The 21,671-nt window shown below is 44.9% G+C and overlaps 1 protein-coding gene across 1 annotated transcript in view; it reads left to right on the top strand.

The window, feature by feature from the left end:
* The first annotated feature begins 10,366 nt into the window (after positions 1-10,366).
* LOC144164316 (AB hydrolase superfamily protein YfhM-like) overlaps positions 10,367-21,671 on the top strand; it is a 79,717-nt gene continuing 68,412 nt past the window's right edge. The window contains exon 1 of the mRNA XM_077694813.1: positions 10,367-10,696. Within this exon, the coding sequence (XP_077550939.1) occupies positions 10,454-10,696 (243 nt within the window). The 5' untranslated portion in view covers positions 10,367-10,453. The remainder of the gene's footprint in view (positions 10,697-21,671) is intronic.

Genomic DNA, 21,671 nt, shown 5'->3' with positions numbered 1-21,671 from the left:
TCTCTCCCATTAATCTCCAATTATCCCGGTCCTGTGCTAACTGCGACCAATTTATCCTTGCAAACTTCTTGATCTGCTTTGCCCATCTAACATTCTGCCGCCTCCTGCCTCGCTTGCCTTCTCTAGGGATCCACTCTTTTGCCCTTAATAACCAATGGTTATCGTGCTTTCGCATTCATTGCCATGCCAACGTCCATTTCTTCTTATTAATTTCTACTAATATGTCCTTAACCCGCATTTGTTCTCTGACCCACACCGCTCTCTTCTTTTCCCTTAGCGTTACTCCTGTCATATTCCGTTCCATTGCCCGCCGAGTCGTTCTCAATTCGGGTTGAACCCTCTTAGTGAGTCCCCAAGGTTCTGCACCGTAGGTGAGTACCAGTAAGACGCAGCTGTCATACACTTTCTTCTTGAGGGGATGGTAGGCTGCCATTCATTATCTGAGAATGTCTGCCGTATACAGTCCACCCCATTCTTATCCTTGTAATGATCCCTGTCTTATGGCTGGGATCCGGGGTCACAACTTGGCCTAAGTAGATATATCCGCTTACTACTTCCACGGCCTCGCCACCTATCTCAAACTGCTCAGCTGTCCCGAGGTTAATGATCATAACTTTAGTTTTCTGCGTATTATTTTCACGCCCACGGTTCTACCTGTAAGTCTAGTGCGGAAAGCATGCTCTGCAGTTCATCCCCCGAGTTACTTAGCCAGGCAACGTCATCAGCAAAGCTGAGGTTACTAAGGTATTCTTCATTAACCCTGAATCCCACCTGTTCCCAATACAATGTTGTAAATACTTCTTTTAAACATGATGTGAATAACATTGGAGACATTGTGTCCCCTTGTCTGACGCCCTTTCTTATAGGTATGTATTTTGCTGCTCTCCTTATGGAGGATGATGGTAGCTGTGGACCCATTGTAGATATTCTCTAGTATTTTTACATAATACTCATCTACACCCTGGTTCCCTAATGCCTGAATGACTACTAGGGTTTCGACCGAGTCAAATGCTTTCTCAAATCTATGAAGGCTATACATAGGGGTTCAGTATACTCAGCGCACTTCTCCATCACCTGATTGATCGGGGGAATGTGGTCTGTTGTTGAATAGCCGTTACGGAACCCTGCTTGTTCTCTAGGCTGACTGAAATCTAAGGTTGCAGAAATTGTGATAGCGATTACCTTGGTAAGTACCTTGTAGACGACTGACAGTAAGCTGACCGGGATGTGATTTTTCAAGACCTTCATGTCCCCTTTCTTGTGGATTAGGATGATGCTCGCCTTATTCCAAGATTCCGGTGCACTCGCGGTTATTAGGCATTGGTTTTACAGGTTTGCCAGTTTTTTAAGTACTTTTTTTTATTTTCTTATTTACAGAATACTGCAGGCTCATTTAGGACGCAGCAGTAGGGGCAAGAATATCAAACTGCACATTGTTGTAAATAAGCAAGAACAATAAGAAGATGCATCAGATACAAAAGATACAAAAAGGTACATTATGGGTCATGGTTCAATGCGATCAAGAGATTCAACAGAGCCGGTTAACGGCTGAGGTAGGCAGTTCCAGTCGTTTATGGTTCGATGAAAGTACGAGTATTTGAAAATTTTAGTTCTGGTGAAATACGGTGTTCATGAATTAGTCTGCTGAAGCCGGCTTTGTCTTGGCGTAAGCGGTTTTAGACACAAATCACGGTTTACTGACAGGTAGTTATTCAAAAGAAAAATGAATTTGAGCCTGTGAGTTTTACGACGTTTTTCAAGTGTGGGTGTAATGTTTTCTTTTATAAGGTTTGATGAGGAATCAGTTCTTCTGTACTTGGAGTAAATAATACGGACCGCTTTACGTTGGATTAGTTCAAGAGCCTCGATATTTTTTTTGTGTATGGGTCCCAGACTCCGCCATCCTTCAAGAGCTCTGCTGTGATCTGATCCTCACAAGGTGCTTTGCCCCCTTTCATATCACTCGAAGCCTTCTTTACTTCTTCGGTCGTTACTGGTGGGATGTCTAGCTCCTCTGAACTCCTTTATCATTCGGCTCTATCCTGGATGTCCCGGCAACTGTACAGATCACTATAAAACTCCTCGGCTAGTGTGACTATTTTCTTTCTGCTTGTGATGACAATGCCTTGCTTGTCTTTAAGTGCATACCTCTTATTTTTCCCCACGCCAAGACACCTTGTCGCTGCTTTCAGGCTACCTCTGTTCCTTACAGCGTATTCGATCCTCTCCGTATTATACTTCTGTATGTCAGTGCGTTGACTTAAAGTGGTTTGATTTTTTCCCGCGTTTAAAGCCTCAGTGGCCCCTTTCTGCTGGTGCTCCACAAAGTTAGTCAATTTTGTTTTAGTCAGCGCTCTCTCAATCTACGCTCTTTCGCACGGTACGGAACTCCACAAAGTGAAAGGGAAACGTCTATTTCCGTAGCAGCTGTCGATTAGGGGCAGCTGCTCTCGCAACTTGTTTTCTCATCGACCATAAAACCTTACTGTTTTATACTCGCGAATTATGATCTCTACAGCATGTGTTAAAAATATCTTTCTGTATGAAGCTTTGCGTACCTGCTGTTATTTGAAACCGCCTCAGGAATCCCGGTTAAAGCCAGAATTTGGTCCGCTTCGAAACTTACGTAGGAAGGGGCGCTGATTTCCTGTTTTTTATTTTGCAAAGCTGAACTAGTAAGTAGTCTCTTAAAATTACGAGAATTCACCACTTTATTTGACATGTATATTTTCACTGTAACTTACAACACACGGTGTTTGGTCTGCACGTTTTCAAAATGTCGTTGTCAATTTAAACGAAATGTCTTTCCACTCTCTCTCCTTTTTTATGAAGTAAATCTTTTACTGCGCGTATAAAATGTGCCTATTTGTAACATACAAGTATATGGCCAATGGTCTCTATACTCTTTTTCTGCTCGTTCGAAGCCATTAGACAAATATATGGAGGGTGATCTTGTATAGACTGTTTTTGTATATCTAAATGAACATCTTTGTCCGGCTATAAAAGCATTCTTCGGTACTGCAAATGCAACGCAAAAGAAAACGAAATGGAGGCACGGCTGGGTAAAAAATGCAGAACTTCTTGTGCACAAGGAAGATAAATCGCCAATTGCTTCCATTACGCAGTTGGATGACCTGGTTGTTATCGCGCAGAAATGTTGTGGGCATATTTTCTGTGTTCATAGCTTGAATCAGATTATGGTTATTCATCAGTGGCGTAGCCAGAGGGGGGGGGGGGTTGCGGGGTGCAACCTCCCCCCGAAATTTTCACTTCACCCCCCTCCTCAGTGAAGTAGCCAGAGGGGGGTCCTGACCAGGCTTCAGCACCCTCCCCCCCCCCCCCCGAAATTATTCGGGCTGGCGCCGTGCTGCCTGTTCTAACAGGTACATCGCCTGTGAACAAAGGCGCATACCTTTCGTAAGTGCCGCTATTAGACACATGCATGACTAAATGCTGCCCTACGCATTCTTGTTTACACAAAACGAAGCGCCTGAGTCAGGATAATTGCGGAGGGGTGCAGCCCCAAAAACCGATCGCGCCTTCGGGCAAGCTCAGCGCGCGGGAACGTTGTGCCCCTTTGTGCGTGACATGTGGCCACACGGAGAATATTCGGCCGGTTGAGTCTTTCTCAGCAGAGGAGATTGACTTGTCACGGTAGGGACGAGGAAGCAAGGAGTAATCCGCACTAACTCGCGACGGAAAAGCAGAGGGACCGCCGTCTATTGACGGGTGAAGACTGGTACGATGAAGGTCCTAAAGGGAACAGATGACAATTGTATGTTAGGAAGAACAACATGTAAGCGGTGGTGGCAGACCACGGCCACTCCTTCTCCTAAAAAGGGGGAGATCGAGCGGCCGTGGGCAGACATTCAAGACTCCTTCAAAGTAATTGAAGAATGCGATGCAGGGGCTGCATATTGGACGAAATGTGGGGGTTCCCTGAATGAATGTCGTGCGTGCGCAGAGGGCCTTTGTGAGTGAGATCAGGGCGCACAGCAAAGTATGCCCCTCTTCCGCGCGTCACCCCTTCATTCTTCCTTTTTCACGTTTCTGTCGAGCCAGCGAGGGTGTTGTTGGTGTGGTCTCAGATTGCGCGCACTGCGTGTCCTCTTCTGAAAGCGGTGTTGCGAGAGTTATTTTCACCTCTGCGATTACGCAGATTTGTTCGGCGGTATTTTTCCCTAATCTAGGGTATTGGAGAAAAGCGGGTCAACAAAAATGGCGCGCTGCGGATGATAGAGCCAGTTCCAGACTATCCTAAACGTGAGGGGACGGCGGTCACTCCCCGCCACGAGCAGACGGCAGTCGCGACTGTAAGTAACAAAGAACCGATGGCCATCTACAACCTCGGTAACAACTAAAGCCCCTCCATTTCGTCCACGGACGCTCTTTACATGGGCGGACGCTGCCCGCAGCAGTGTATATTCAAGAGCTTATTTGAGACACAACAGCAATGTGCTGCAAGGACAGAAACGCCCATGCCTTTGAGAAGCTCATGTTCCAAGTGCCAACACACAAAAAAGGTGTCAAAATGTGAGTCATTTTCTTCCATTGATTTTTCCTTGCATCATCACTGATGTATTTTGACGATGGAGGTTGCTGTACCTTGTGCCTTAAGTTGTGCGGTGTAGATCAATTGATCACTTCGTCAATTTACACGATGTTACAGTACCTTTGTTTCTGTGAGATATAAATGTGCGTCTCGTTTTATTTCGAATGCAATATTTGCGTTTGAATTGGTCGTCGAAAGAAGTGCCCACGGTGAAGCGGAACGGTAACTTTCAATGAAGGAAACCGTAAATTCAACTCTTATAAACGCCTAAATGTTTTATTATGCACAATCTTAGGGAACGACACTGAGAGAGTATCGGGCAGCATAGTATCGGTACATGAATAGTTAAAATATATTAGTTCACGCTGCTGTTTTAGTAGTTGGCTTTTACAGGGACACAACTCCGCGTGAAGTAGCCGCTGTAGCATGGTGTGCCCGTTATCGAGACTTTTGTCACCGCATTTCGTACGAACGCGTGCATCCACTGCTGCACCCAACTTTAAAATAATCATGCAGCGTGCGCAAGTGAAGGACATTCGTAATCATGGCGCAGAAACGGTACGTGCCGTTGTGGTAGAATTTTAGATGCAGAGCATCTGATTCACTCGCCTTGTCCCTCCGGCGTCGTCGTCGTTGTTGTCGGCGGTGTCCACCCCTCTGCCATTCTCCTCGCCGCGCGAGCTGCGCTCTCCGCCGCTCACCCCCTCTCCTCTCCGATAACGAACACTCTCTCGCGAGGGGCATTGGATTGGATTTGATTTGATTGGATTGGATTGGATTGGATTGGATTGGCTTGACTTGGCTTGGATTCGGTTGGATTGGATTTGGATTGGATTGGATTAAAGTGGATTGTGTTGGATTGCGTTGCGTCATAGCCGCGGCACGTTGCGTCATAGCCGCGGCAGACGCGCTGGGGCCGGCACATGTGCAGTACTCTCTCTTCCGCGGTTTCCTCTCCTTCGGGCGCGCTGCGCATATAACCGGTGTGCCGTTCTCCGGCGAAGCAACATCCACGCTTGGCTCAAACACCTAGAGTCCACGCCGCTTTACATGTACGCCAACGTCGTCATCGACTGGGACCAGCTTACGCAGTCCCCTCAACGTTATGAGCGCTATAAAACGCGTTCCCTTCGCCGCTCCGCCTATGCGTCGCATCTACACAGGGGTTCCCGCGAGGGGAGGTGGGAGTTTTCCGTTAGCGCTTCCTGGCTTTCGAAGTTCTGTGTGCGTAGACGTATCGTCCTTTTAATGGTCAATCGGTCTCGCATGACAACAGAATGTCGTAATTAAACAAACAGTCTACAGACCACAGTCCCTATAAAGAGCACCAGCACACCTCCGCCGCCAGCACACAGCAATATATTGCTCAACACCGCCGTCTTTGCATTATTAGTTTTTGTTGCTGAATTTTAAGCTTGATACAGAATTGAATGGGCAACTTTGCAGGGGCTTAACCTACCTTATCCACGAGCGGTACGTATACACCTAAAGGGAATGGCCTCCCCAGAAATGCTACTGGACAGTGCACGTCTTCCGACAGGCTACAGGACATTTATGCACGAAGCATTGAAAACTTGACACAGAATAATGCAACTATTTCAGAACACAATACGGAAGCTCATTACAGCAGATATTTGGGCTGTGCCGAAATGTCAACCTGATTCACTATGTTACAAAGCACCAGCTTCTCATGCCTGGCCGGAGTCCTGATTGCGTTGAGACCAAAAACGTCAGCGGAAATTTTAACTGGCATGGCTTAACAAATACCGATGGCTGAATTATTCCGCTTCACGTGAGGGCTAATCCTGCCATTTTTGTCTAATTTTCGCCGTTAACAGCGGTGTTCTTGTGCTGGATGTCTGTGTGTTTATATAGGGTTAGTATTTGTTGAAATATTTGCTAGTGATATAACGCTTATTGTAGGCAAAATTCCTAGCCTATCGTTTTTTTCTTAAAATAAGACCTCCGCTACACATAACCTAAGGGCATGAATTCGATGTAGACTGTACAGAATGAGCTTCATTGGCCTTGCACTGAAAGCTGCTGTACGGGCGTAGAATGCTTATACGCACAAACATTTTCTTCTGCATTGTGGACAAGAAATAAATAAAAAAAACTCATTCTTACGGCCCACGCCAATTTATTGCGGATCTCACACTCATCATACCACACACGTTGAAATAAAGCAAGGAATCACATGAAACTATGGCTATTTAATCCAATGCTTGCACAAGGTTCCGTGCGTGCAGATTACGTCCGGTATCACGGGAACAGATTTGCACCACGCCGTCTGCGGATTTTCTCCCAGTTTACAGCTTCACCTGGCGCAAATACCATCATAGTTAACACCGATATCATGAGAGAGACCCTAAAGGGGCCATTAGAACAAAAAATACTGCCTCATTCAATTTGGAGGAACTAGCTTTGGTAACTCACACGCTCCCTTCCAGTCACAGACGTTTTTCAACCGAAGCAATGCAACAAATGTCAAAAACTCTAAACCTTTTCATGCGTTAATCTTTCATAAGATCAGGACATATCCTGAGCTGTGTTGCGCATGCGCAGTCACATATTCCTGTCGGATGCCTCAATTATAGAGCCGCTAGCACAGCCCACTGATAAAATGGCAGCTTCCAGGAAGAATAAGTTGAAAAGGTCTATAGCGCTGCATGCAGTGACGTAATATGGGCGGGAGTGATGTATATAGGCCAGCACTAAAAAGTAGTTATCGGTGTGTTAACTTCGCGTTAGAATTCAAAAGATAGCATAGGACAGGCACTCTACAACCACGCAATCACGTTCCTTGGCGGTGGCTTTGGTCGTTAAGCGCCAATCGTATGAACGAGACCCTGTGATGTCATACAAAAATCGCGAGAAAGTGGGCGGGGATTCGCCACGGCTTCATATGTCCTATATAATATATCGACTATCCCTTTTAGGTTGGCGGTAAAACTGGTATCATTGTTATCAGGACAATGCAGTCTTTTAAATGAACAGAACATGTAAACTCCACGCTTTTTTTTCCTTTGAGGGGTGGGGGAGGGGCTTGGAACAACCTTAGCTCCTCCCCAAAAAAAATCCTGGCTACGCGCATGGGATTCATCATCGAAAATCTAGTAGTTAGTAAGCACCAGAACACCAGCTATGGCGTTGTTTCACTTGAACATGCGTTCTTTGGCGAATAAAACAGTCGACTTGATACTTGAAGCATTTGGTACAACTTTTACTGTGATACTGTTAACATAGACGCGGTATACATCGGCATCAAAAGTGTATTATCCGGATGGCCCTCAATCTTTCTTTCGTAGGAGGCAGGAAAATAACCTCACTTTTTGTTTTATTGCAAGAAACGGTAGTATGCAATATGTTTCTGAAATTGTACCTTTAAACCTAAGCTGTCTCCACTAAGCTGTCAGCGAAAAGAGGTCGAGGTCCCTTCAAGCTGTTCAAAAATTTTTTTGTCTCCCCTCGTCATATAAAAAATAAAATAATGATGGAAGGATGATGTTGGGAAATAGTCTTCTGAGTATTAGTCTAGTTGGCAGATAATGCGGGACAATGTGTAACCGCTTTAAAGAATTCGCATATTTTTCATCTAGTTTAGAAATAACAAGATGGTAATCGCAGAAAAAGCAATCATCGCATTTATCTTTTACTACGTTTACGTGTTCAGTTCCAGAGGCGGAGCACTGTTTCGAAGTACTCAAATAACCAGAAGAGGTACTCCGATACCTTACTAAATTACTGGAAGAATCTTCTAGAGGGGCTATTCAAATAATGCGTAAGCTTCACCTCGGACGCTTCACGCCTGCGCATTCCTAATCAAAGTGACATGCGCACACTCTTTATCCTGAAGTTCGCTTTTCTGGGATGCAACACACATTTCGACCGCAATGCGCAAACACACGGATTGCCACCACAACGTCGCACAAATTGAAGAAACCTTGCTGTCACATAGACAAACTTGCTATGTTCTGACCTGAAATGTACAAGCATGGATCGTTAGGAGAATGCGGCCAGGGATACATATGAAACGAACCGTGTTTGTTGCTATGATCGGCCGGTGAGAGGAACGGTCTTATTAGGGAAAGTATCCGAAATTACTTGAAGCCGTGTCGGTTGAAATTCAGATGCAAAATCGTATAAGCCAGATGTTCATAAGATTTTAAAAACTGCATTATCTTCAAAGAATAACTAATAAGGAAGTATTGAATAAACCGTATAACACATGTGTATTGCCCGGCGATAAGGAAGAATGTGCACATACGTACACGTTGCTTCTGCTCAGACTGCATATTTCATGGAAAATTGTAACAAATGTCCGGCACGCAAAACGGAATCTGCTGCCATCTAAAAATTATTTCAGAGAATGACTTACTTAACCTACAAAACTGATGTTCTCAATATTTAGCAAGACAGCCAAAGCAAGGTACACCATTCTATACCCTGGTAACCATGCCTTGCGCTTAGCATGCTGCACCGCAAAACGTCTATCAGTTCCTTCTTTAACCTTAAAGTGCTGAAGATAAATGTTTATTTATTGTTTTGTTCATTGTGCCATCCAGGTAATTAACAGAAGCTGCGATGTCCGTGCACTCCGGAGGACCCTCGCTCAAATCCCACCGACGTTAATTTTTAGCGAACGTTTATATGAAACATAATTACTTCCTTTTTTACAGCAGCCTCCAGAGAAACGTGCGGTAATAAGTGTAATGATTAATCGGTTTTTATAATTTGAGTGGTGGGTCATTTTGCCTGCCGTGCGTTGCCCAGTTTCTGTAAAATTCCTTAGCAATTTTGCGCGCAATAGAAGCCGGATATTCGGCCAGGAACGTAATCAAAGGTTTTCGCAGTATATAATAATGGCGCTTTGCTGTGCACATTCATAAACTCTGGGGAGAATTGCCAAACTCAGCTGTGAAATTCACCCCAACTGCAATAGTTTTCAGGCAGTTTTTCCAGCTTCTTAGAAGGCTAAAATGACTACATGGTGCTTTCTCAATTGTACGGTCGTTGAGTAGAAATGCAGTAAGAATTTCATATTAACAAGGAATCTTGGGAGCAACAATCTGTTACTTATTACGCTGTGTGTATATCATCTCGCACTTTAGCTTCTCATTACAATTATTACTATGATGTCATGCCTCATCTGCTTCTGCTAACCGTCCGCATCATCATTGATTGGGTTTTGTGCTCTGGGCTGCCGAAACGCGAAATTTATAAAAAAATCTGCTCTTGATTTTTAAACAACTTTCAAAATCAGTGATACACGGAGCCTACGCTGAAGTGCGATGATTTGGGTTTTTAAATATATGCTACCGAACGAACACCACGGTTCGACTGGAAAGACCTAGAGGCTTGTACAGACGGCACAGAAATATATTCCAAGCTGGTGCTGCGCGTCCTAATTTGTAAAAGTTTTTCCAGACTCCTGAGACTTTATAATAGCTCATTGCCACGAAGGAATTGGCATCCGCTTACCTGCACTTTGCCGGAAAAGAAAAAGTCGTATTACGCCCATTCAGTTGGTATGAGGAGCACTTTCTTGACATCAGTACATATTTTATACGATGTATTTAAAAGAAGAAACCTCACAGTCGATGTGAACGTTGGCCTAATTTGGTACACAGTATTGCTCGGAAAATGGAGCGGAATACTTTGAGAAAATAGTGCACGTGAACACAAGCTTTGTAGTTGTCATTTACTTTGTCGAAAGTTCCTGCGGTCTTTTTCAAGCGCTAAAAATAATCCAATGAACAACTTTATGCAGGAATGCTTGGTGTGGAAGTTTCCCTGATTGATATTCTTTTCCTTCGTTAATGCCACGAGCAACACGGGCAAGCGCAACATGGAATAATAAATGAATTTGCTAGAGGCGCAATGATATCTTTTTAACGTTTTATGTTACTAAATTTTCAGAAGAGATTGCTGAGCATCAAAGCAGGTGCGAAGATGTGGTTCCCATCAATTGTTGGAACAGGAATGTTTTTCACAATTGGGAGCATCATGTGGATTTGGATGAAAGGATACGTGGGCGTGCAAAAATTTTTATATGGTGACGGAATCTTCTTGCCCAAGAATAGGATGTTGCCACAAGACTTCAGCAACGAAATGTATGGAACGCACGCATATGTTAAACTAAATGTAAGAATACCTTTTTGATTGTCACGTATAAGGACATTCCTCGGAAATGTTTTTTTTTTAATATTTGGCGATATGCACCCAACTCACCCCTGTTGTTATTTCAAATTCTTATTACGCTGCGGGGGAAACATCTTTTGAATGCTACAAGTAATCTCATTTGAACACAAAAGAAAACTGTCATGTGTTCTTTTTTTTTGCATGCGTTGTTTTGTTTCCGAAAATGCTCAATAGAAGTCACACAAGAATGTAAGCAGGGTGTAATCGCATGGTCTTGGTTCGAAAGTGATTTACGTACGAAGGTTTCACTAATTACATGAAACTGTTCACGATTTCACCCTCCTACTTCGTATGCGGTGTTTTGACCTTGAGGATTCGTTATCAACACAAAAGATGCTTACCACAAACAATTAGGTTGTGACATCGTCTTTTTTGTGAAAATGCAGCTTTCTTCTGAATTGGGATTCGTTCCTTTGGTACAACTTGCCACGCGATTTTGCCAGTTCTTGTGATTAGGGAAACTTAAACCAGCTATGAATTTGTTAACACGAAATTATAAATGTGCGCAATGTTGCATTCCAGACGCGTCGGCCTCAATACGAACCAATGCTTTAATGTTCAGAAACTCCCAGGAGCTGCCAGCTCGAAATTAAAATAACGAAGCTGTTCCTGGTCGAGGCATTCATTGGATGAAGCTTGGTAATGCGGGCGCAGCGATGTAGAGAGGGAATAACGTAGAAAGGGGGAGCAACTGCCAAGAGCAGGCCGGCAGAGCCGCGTTGTGGGAGATAGGCAGCGCCGGGCGCAGGTGGGCGGTGTCACAGAGAGGAAGAGACGTCGGCGAATTTCCGAGCATGCGACCGACATGTGATTTGGAGGAGCAGGCTTGGCGGTCGTTTCTCAAATGTCGGGAAAATGGATAAATGATTCCGCCCGTCAGAAACTGTATGGAAAGTTGGCGCGGACAGGAATGTATTGGCTGCCTTCGAGGAGTTATACGAAGAAGTTATACGAAGAAGGAGTTATACGAAGTTTGCCATTCGGGATGCCCAGGAATCTTCATGGTGAAAACAGTGCATCCAAGACGAAGACAGAGAAGGGAAATTAAAAAGACGGCGCTGAATATTCCCTTCACCAACTTTCCAACTTGCCGTCACCAACGTTCACAAACTTGGCCAGTTCGCCGCCCAGGAACCTTCTATGTTCGTGACAGGAATCAGCGTTTGTGACATTGAGTCGGTGAACGTGGGTTCATTTTTATTTAGACCTAATTATGTAAACATTTCATTAGCCCTAGCGAAACCTCAACCTTGAAACGCAATTTAAAATCTGTACGCGTTTACGAAACACATATTTGTGGATTTATATACGAGATAGAAAGGGCTCACATTCAAACGTGCATTTTGAGTTACCAGGTTTCTCAACTTTAACCCCTGTTTACAGCCGACAAATAATTTTCTAAGAAATACTCTGCTATCACTTTGTTATCACTGCAGAGTCCAAATGTCGCAAGAGTTAATGAATATTGGTATTTTATAGACCCCCACACTATTACAATAACCCCATGGGAGTTCACTGACACATATCACTACTATGTTGCTTCAATAATTTGCCCACCTCCTTAATGAACAGCTTTGCTGTTATGGCGAAAAGGTAAACACTAGACACTTCATGACAGGGCTGTAAAATCGGCATCTTTCCATGTTCATCCCGAGATTGTTGTTTTTAGGGGAGATATACCATTTTCCTCTATAAAAAACACGATTAGTTGTGATCTTCGACACATTATCCAAAATACGCTTTGCCAAAGCTAAACAAACGAGAACATAATTACGCACCTTCAGGTAGAACTGCGCAATCGTTTTCAGTTCTTTTTACAAGGGTATTCTATTCTTTCGCACACCCTTAAAAGTTGCCATAGGTAATCGCACCGTTGCAACACAAATGTTCATACCCACTGAATCCAAGAAAAAGATGAGTAGAAAAACTAAGGTATGGTTGTACGATAACCTTGTTCCGTATCTTTAATTTTGTGCCCCCAAAACACAAAATGTGACCGTTTCGGTGCGCAACAATAGCCTAAAACTAAATTCTCAGGCCAGCTATGTAGCCTGTGACAACGAAAGCCTGGGACGATTTATCAACCACTGATTCCTTAGTAACTCCATTTCATTCTTTGATTTGTTTTCTTTATTTTTTGTTTGAAGTACAATGTCAAAGGCCTTTCATTGCCGTATACTGACATGATTCTGGAAACCAGCATTACAATGTTTGCCATTCTGCGGGACACGTGGTTTCTTTCAAAGTTATATTTTTACTGCAGGTGATTTATTTTGAATAAATCAATTGCCCGCGACTTCAGACGAAAACACTCCTCATTTTCGTACCCTGTTACAAATTCTGAAAATTCGGAATATCCGCCAAGAATGCCGCTAGACAGCAGTTACGAAACTTTCTTCACCCGTCACTTCTTTGGAAAACCTCAGCTGTATCGTGCGCCGTGTGGATATTGTTAGGCTCCTCGGTAACTGGCGAAACAGGCCGAGTGAGTGAAACACTTTATTAAAGACGAGAGGCCATGAGGCCCTGTGGGGAAGTGAGGATGCCAAAGGGGGAGCAGAAAGAAAGACGTCACAATTCACACTGTCTACACAGTTCTAGTTTTAAGGTCCTATTTACAAGATGCACAGTTCACTCTGTCAGTGGCACCAAAATGCACAGTTTGCAATGTTAACTTTGGTCGTAGATGGGTATGGCCAGTCCGGGAAAGTGTGTCAGACCGCTACACCAATTTGTACAGACCGTTTAAAATGCGTACTGGGTAATTATTTCTAGAGTAGCGGGGTCGTCACCGACACGACTAACGTGCTCCAGTTCAGTCGTGGGTGCAAGACCTACAGTTAGCAGTTGACAGCGGTTACGGGCGAATATAGGACAGAACCAAATTAAGTGCAAGAGATTTGGTATAGCATCACTATTGCAGTGCGGACATCAGTGCAATTGAGAGCCTGCCGGGGCTGACCACTTATGTACAATGTGTAGTGTGTACGCTGCGTTCGCATACAATTTATTGGCGAATCCCTTACAAAAATGGTTATTGAGATTGAATTGAAAGTCAATTGACTTTACTCAGTACATTGTGTTGACAGTCAATTGACTTTGAATAGAAATTTTGTATTGAGTTCTCGTTGAAAATAGGCCGCCGCGTTTCAATTGAAACTCAACGCTGAGTTTCAATTGAAAGTCTATTGACTATAGTCAACATGTCTGTTGATTTTCAATTGACTTTCTGTTGAGTCTCAATACACTTTTCCTGTTGAGTAACCTGTTGTGACGTGTCAATTGAAAGTCTATTGAGAAAAGTCTGTTGAGTTCCAGTTGTGTCTGTGTTGACTCTCTATTCATTCTCCTGTTGAGTTCCTGTTGAGAAATTTCAAATGAAAACCTACTGAGCATATTCAAGACAGCCCGTTTGATTTCCTGTTAGTTTTTTGTCAAGTTATTTCAACAACTGCATAGTAAAGTTCAGTTAACTGTACTAAATATATACTAAGTCTGCATCAATATTGCAAAAACATTCTAAAAACTGTCGTCAAGGTGTGCAATGAGCAGGCGAAATAGTGAGGTGTTGCATGGCAAAGCTTGCTTTATTGCTCACGAAAGCATCACGGGAGGGCTGGAGCCTCGCAGGGTCCACTTGCCTACTTGACTGTATAGCCTGCAAAATACAAGAAACAGACTTGTTTGTTTGCACCAGTCAAGTACGAAATGATGATTGCATCCCTTCTAATTAAGCATGCTGGTTTAAGTACCTGGCTATTTTAAAAGTTACCTGGCTTGTATGTTTGGAAAGCAGGGAGATAGCAGTACAAGAAATGTATAAGCTTTCCTCAGATTTTAATGCCGCAAGCCAAGCTAGCCGCATCAATTAATTCTACAATTGTAAGGGAGTGGAATGCCTTTAGTTGAATGCCTTCCGCATTAAGGCGCCTGAAATCTACAAGAACGACTATGTTTCAAGGCGGCAGGGAGCCAAAAAATCACCCGCATGGGTCCGTAATCGTGTCTTCCACATCTTTCAGGCCCAAAAGAAATCCAAATAGGCCTATCAAGACTGGTTGAGCCACTACCTGACAGGAGAAACCCCAAACCTGTGCAAAAGCATACCTGTCAACCTGTGGATTTTGTTTTTTAAAATTTTAATGCTTGAAATCTCGTAAAACAAAATTAGAAAATTGTCAACTTGCATGAACTTGTTTACAAAACAAGCCTTGATTAAAAAAAACTAGGATCAGATGGTACTGTAATCTAAAGTTACTACATCAGGCAATCATCGCAAATGGCTTTATGAATGGATGAGCACATAATACTTTGTGCTTACCGACTAGTGGAAAAAAATACATGAACCGTGATGGAAAAAAACGTGCCAAAAAGAACGTGACAGGAAAAATACATAACTTGAATTTCGCAGTCTTTTACACTCTTGTAACGCTGAAGTATGGTGTGGGCCTTGCAGTACGTTTACCAAACAAGTAGCACTAAGCCGCAGCTTAAAGGGATCATATGAGACATGGGTATATCCACATTTTTGCCTTCATCATAACAATGCCAGAGGGGTATACCAGTATAACAAGGCCGTTTAATGCCAGTTTACACACAAGGAGAACACGAAACAGTGTTGTTTGGTGAGGGGAAAAACATCAGTTTCTGTAAATGAGAAATAATTTAAAAGCTTGTATCCCTTTGCTTGGCGAGATTTTCTATACACTAGCAGCACTAAAACAGTATAGTGATACCATGCCGACCAATCATTTGGGTAATTCCTAGAGGCAGAACATCTGTCAAAACAGATTGACTAAGCCCTCGCGCAATGCCGGTGTAGCATCAGTCAGTGGCACGTCTGATGCCACATTCAGCCAAAATGTCATTCAGTGATTTTACTATTACTCACACCACATTCAGCCCAACTTATTCAAAACTGCTCCGAGAAAGGCAGTCAGCAGGTTGTGATTAGAAGCAATGGCAAATTTTAATTTACGCTAGCAAGTCGAGCAAGTGCTTAAGTCAAAACTGGTATTCATCAGTTTGAAAGTTTGACGCCTGTGCATGTTCTAGCGCAAGCTGCCTAGCACCTGTGACAAAAATTGGCAAATGAGAAATTCACGGAAAGATACATGGAGAGAATTGGCACTTAGGGGTAAAAGACTAATATATGACAACAGTGTGCAGTCTGTTTCCAACTACTACTAACGCAGCAGGTTTTTTTCTGCATTGGTTTTAAAGCCAAAGTGTCTGCTTGCCTTTAGGGTGCCGAGGTAACACATCAGACTTGTGTAAAGATGTTTTGGGTTCAAACCCTACCTTCTGCGGATACATAGTCTCTATTTTCCAAAAGCAATCAATGAATTTGTTATATTCTTGGGCATTATTTTTTTAGCTGGAATGAAGTAGGGTTTAGGCCACATTTGTCACTGCTCTGCACTCAGGGAACGCTCTTTCTCCAAGCAATCGCTCAAATGAATACGCAAATATATTGCTGGCTGCCAGCACTTTAGCTTGCAAGTACATTTTACCGCCATGTCTCCTAACTGGTTGAACACACTATCCTGTTTGTGACTGGTAGATCTGCCTCTCAGCCTAGCGCTGTCAGGTGTGCTTGCATGGCGCAGTATTCGTACGTCTGTTATTGATCCGACAGGCACTTGTTCGATTCAACCTCTTTCATTTTTTTTCATTTTCGTTAACTTCGTTCGTCAAACATTTTATTTATCTTCATCATGGTGTTCTTTCTTTTTTTATGACACTTCGTACTAGATAATTCATGGCTGCTGCTCCGTTCTGTAGCGGCACTGCATCTGGGATTTTATTCATTCGTCAATTGCCTTCAAAGGTTTTGCTAGATCTTTAGCTTAAGGTACATACAAATATAGAACACGGGAAAGCAATACTACAGCAGCGCGGAAGACAGTAAAACACTGATTGATGTCAAAATGTTGTGTGCCGGTACAATAGCCTCCCCCTTCAATTTGTTACACTTACGTACAGTATTTTTGCAAGGCTGAAGTGAAATCATACCCTTTAGGTCGATCTGGAGACGGCGGGAATAAAAAAATCGCGCCAATCCACCTCGTGAATGTGGTGGGAAAGCAAAGCTGTAAACGGCACGAGTAACGATTACCCATGCGACATCACTTAAATTCCCTCACATCGCTCTACAAATAGTAAAACGAGAGAAAAGTGAAATGCACTTAACCACACCATTTATTACTTCAAAGAGATATTCTTGGTAAGGTGAAATCAATGCATGATGCTTGAACGCTGTTTGGTTTAGTTGTATTGGTGTAGCACAAGAGTGGAAACTTTTTTTATAAAATAAAGTAAGCTCCAACCCGGTATTAGACGATCTGACTTCTCCGTCTCTGCGCCGCGGACGGAGGCGACGAGATTTGCGGCAGAGAAGGATGAGAAGGAAGAAGAAATACTTGTGTTCAGATTTCTGAACGGCCAGAGTGCAGCCCTGGGGAGTGATTCCTTCTTCTGTGGTGCCCATATGCAGTCCGCGCAGCCTGTGTTCTGTCCACTCACTTAAGCTGGGTAGGTAGAGAGGGCCTGGCCAGCAGCATCTCCCATTGCTCTTGTTGGGTAGTTGACGGAAAGAGAGAAGGACACTAATGGCTAAAGTCGCACACCCCGATTGCCGGGTGGAGTGTTCCTACTTCTGAGCAAAATTTACATTCAGCGTCGGAGCGATTCGGATGCATTAAGTGAAGACGTGTAGGTTGTGGGAAGGAGCCCGGATTGTATGAGCCGTAGGGTAGTTTGTTGTTGTCTGGAAAGGTCGGGGTAAGGCGAAGGTACATTCTGTCTCAGAAGGCGATAATGCTGGGTTATTTCCCTGAACGTGATAAGCGGGTGACTGTCCTCGTGCAGGTCCATAGCACGAGAGGTAAAAGCGCAGGCTTGTTGGGTGGGCGTATTTGTTGCCCTCCATTGAAGCGAGAAAGGATGTCCAGATGAGCTGAATAGAACCGTTTGGGGGGTGTTTTTGAGCACGTGCAGTGCAGGTCAGGACACCCAACGCGACTGGTAATTCCAGAAGGCTTGCTCGGAATCCGTGACTACCCTCCGAACCCCGGTTGAGTGAGAGCCAAGGTGATGGCTGCCTCTTCTGCTGCCGTCATTTCTTGGGTGCTAAGCGAGGTACACGCAAGCAGGTTGGTTCTGAAGGTAGCCACGATGATGGCGTATTGCTGCCCTCGATGTTTGGAGGCGTCTGTGTAGATAACTGCATGATCCCCGCCGATGGTGGTGTTTAGCGCTTGAGCCCGTGCTTTTCGGTGACCCTCCTAATGTGAGGGGTTCATATTTCTAAGCAAATGGAGCATTTTTAGTTTTAGTCGCCAAGAGTATGGAAGTACGTCAAGTGGAGTGACATTCTGGGCTCCTCAGCCAATCTGGTGAAGCATGCGGTCACCCACCGCAGTTCTGAGTCGGACCTTCTGGTTAGAAAGATGGCCTTTTATCAGCTCTTCCACCGTGTTCTGGAGCCCCGTGCTAAGCAGCCTCTGTGTGGACGCACTCATGAGGAGACCAATGGCCTGCTCGACCGCCTTTCTAATCATTATATAAAGGATCTCTATGTCTTCCTTGTCGAGAAGAAGACAGGGGGTTGACGTAAGTGACTCTCGAGAGGACAAAAGCTTCAATTAATCGAAAGGTACCGGATTCTTTTAGGCCTCGCTTCTTGGTGGCAACGCGGCTAATCATGTGTATCATTTGATTAATGCTGTTTTTGAGGCGCTAGAAGGCGACGTCACTCTTGGTCTTAGCCTCGAGATGTAGGCCCAGGATCTTGATGCTGGGGCTTGGAGTGATGGCTTGGCCATCAAGGAGTATTTGAATGTATTCCTTGATTTGGCGTGACGGCAGACGACAAGGAGCTGTGATTGTTTACGTGAACACTGGAGGCCACAGGCTTTAGCACATTGGCGTACTAGAAGTGAGATGCCATGCATTGGTGTGAGCTTACTTTAATTTTTAGTAACTCTTAGCACGTGAGCAAGGTGCACACAGGGCCGCTAGACGGGCGTGAGTGGTGGCGTGACGCTTTCCCACGGCATTCAGCGAGAACGCAGGGGGAAAACCCGTAGATGTGCTTGGTGAGTACACCACTTGTCTTCCCCGTCTTCGCGTGGGCTCGTAGCTAAATCGGTAAGACAACGGGCTCTCGCTTTGTTAGTCTATTAGTTCCAGGTTCGATTCCCGTCGGTTCCAGTAAATTCTTTTATTTGTTCGCTGGAGTTTTCTGGTGACACCAACGGTCGCGAAAGAACCCTTGGGGGGTAGAGGTAGAAAGCTTTGCTTTAAAACACTGTTCCTATACCGACAAATAACCAAGTCGTGATTATCGCCATTCAGGTAGGTCTGCACAACATTTGTCATGATGAAATGTACAGTGTGCGTCAGGCTTGTCTAGGGCAAGCGAGTGCACGGCTCCGGAGCGTGCTGGCGACATCTGCTGATAACTGCTGGGTTAGAGATAGCTTGCCATTGCGCGTGCGCGGATCTCGGACAGGGTCGGGCCGGTCGTCATTTCGCATGGGCCACTCTTATTTGCAGACGCCACCACCCACGAGGGGCACTGGTCTTCCCCAGTGCCAGCCATCAGCGGTGACAGGCCAGATAGACGCGCCGTTTGACGCGTTTATCGCAGGCAGTTACGTAATCGCATAAAGCAACGAGCGCCAGTCTTCTGCATCTCAAGCGCACCAAACGGAAAGCACGCAACAAGAATTCACTGCAGGGCTTTCGCTCGAACCTGTTGTGCGATTACGTAAGTCCCTGGGGTGATAATGCACCGCGTCAAATTACGCACTGATCTCCGGCGTCACCGCTCACGGCTGGCACGAAGAAAACAAGCACCCGTTGCGGGTGGTGGTGTCTCCAAATTTTAGAGGCCAAAGCTGAACGACGACCGGCCAGGGCCTGTCCGAGATCCACGCGCGCGCAATGGCAAGCTATCTCTAACCCAGCAGCTATCAGCAGATGTCGCCAGCATGCTCCGAAGCCGCGCGCTCGCTTGCCCTTGACAAGCCTGACGCGCACTGCACAGGAGCACTCGGAAAGAATAAACTTACCTTATAACAACGTCGCTCCCAGCGGCGCTTCCAGCGTGGTGAATTTGACGGATTCCAAAGCGTTGCTAACAGGGAAGGTAACACCTCACTTCGCAAGCTTCTTCACCGTACGATCACAGCGGACAGATACAACACGGACACAAAGGATGTTCACCGGCAGTAGAAAAGTGCATACGATGGCTTTTCCTTCAATAAATTCGATGTATCGCCAGCTGCACTGCAATGTCTGACCTTCGATGCTCGTTGAAAAGATTCGCACACGGCACATAAATCGTCAACAACACGAGCAAAGCTGTAAATTTGCACAGAACAGTGAGAACGACCGCACAGCGTTGGTGCCCGCACATCCGGGACTGCGAACAAGCGACTTTGGCTTGGCTTCGAGTCGGTTTGCGATGGCTATGCCACGGCTACGCATTCTTGTGAAAAATTGAGCGTGAAAACATTGACACGACATATTAAAAAAAACCGACGGCGGCTTGTGAGTCCTATGTTAATATTTACGATCATTGTTTATAGAATTATTACCAACCCGTTGAGCAGCAGTAATATTATTTTTCAGATAACCGAACTCCGCCGAGGTCGCGATGTTGGCTCTTAGCGCCACTGGCGGCAGTGGCAACTCAGCGTACTAGACATTCGCGGGGAATCTCGGAGACCATGTCGCGACAGCGCGGTCACTTCAGCTTAGCGTGGGAGGATGCCAGAGGAACCAGAAGAACTGGTTATCGGCGGGTGTGGAGGTGGATGGTACGTCTTTTGTGTCCGGGCGCCCGCGCCCTTCCAAGTTCCCCGCCTCGGCGAATGGCAGCAGAAGAGAGAATCCTTCAAAACAGCTTTGAAGTTCGTGGTCTGCTTGCGGGCGCAGGATATTTGTGAGGCGCTTGTGTTTGAGAAACATTCCGCGGACGCGTTGACATCTTTAAAATACTTTTGTTAGCGAGAGAGCGGTTCGGAGTGTAACAAGCGGCACGCCAGCTCACTAATTTGTTCGGTTTCTCTATTTTGCTTTCTTTTTTTTTGTAGTGACGTGCAGCAGTGTCAGGCTCGTTCTTTCTTTTTGTGTCCCTGTGTGCAGTAGAGAGGAGTTGTTAATCAGCGCTTCAGTTTGTCTTTCTTCCCTTTTTTCTTCGTTTGTTCGTTTAGTTCGTGTGAGCGGGGGCGCCTTGTGAAAGTCTCTTCCGCTTACGCGTACAGATTTCTTTTGCCGTGAAAGAACTGTTTTCACCTGTTTTAGTAGAACATAGATGCGCGTTTGCTCCTTGCGGGATTCTCTGTATTCCACACTGCAGTTCTACAGTTGTTATCGTAGACAGTTCACGGTATCCTCAAGGAAAGTTATGTATGCGAGGGATATTGATTTGTTTGACTACGAAATTTAGGGCGCCGACGCTACACTGGCGATAAGGCCCGCAGCAGTGGAGGGCCCCGGATTCACAGCCCGAGCCCGGGGTCTTAACGTGCGCCTAATCTCGAACACATTGGCGTTTTCGCTTTTTGCCTCCAAGAGAAAAGCGGTCTCCGCGATGGGGAACTGAACTCGCGTCCTTGGGCTCAGACCACGGCGGGGTGTAGTTCTGGATACCCTAATGAAGTTCACGAGTGAACGACGATGAGGCCAAGCTTGCGTTGGCTTGATTTGAAGGCTTGTTTTAAAAGTTCGCTGTATACAAAAATTTAATTGTTCTTTTTTCGACGTGTAGTGATTTACACCAACGTTTTGCTATTTTTTTTCTGAGTATGTATAGGCACATTTTCGTTACTGGAATATTCTTTCGCGTTTGGGTTTGTGAGATAAGTATTCATTTCTGCAAAACAGCGCTGTTATTATCGTGCCTCCA

Source organism: Haemaphysalis longicornis, unplaced genomic scaffold (assembly GCF_048455015.1).
Source record: "Haemaphysalis longicornis isolate Haplotype H1 unplaced genomic scaffold, Haemaphysalis longicornis Haplotype H1 scaffold_13, whole genome shotgun sequence".
In the NCBI taxonomy this organism is placed as follows: domain Eukaryota; kingdom Metazoa; phylum Arthropoda; class Arachnida; order Ixodida; family Ixodidae; genus Haemaphysalis; species Haemaphysalis longicornis.
Note: the sequence above shows the minus strand (reverse complement) of the source record. Positions and strands in the feature narration are given on the sequence as shown.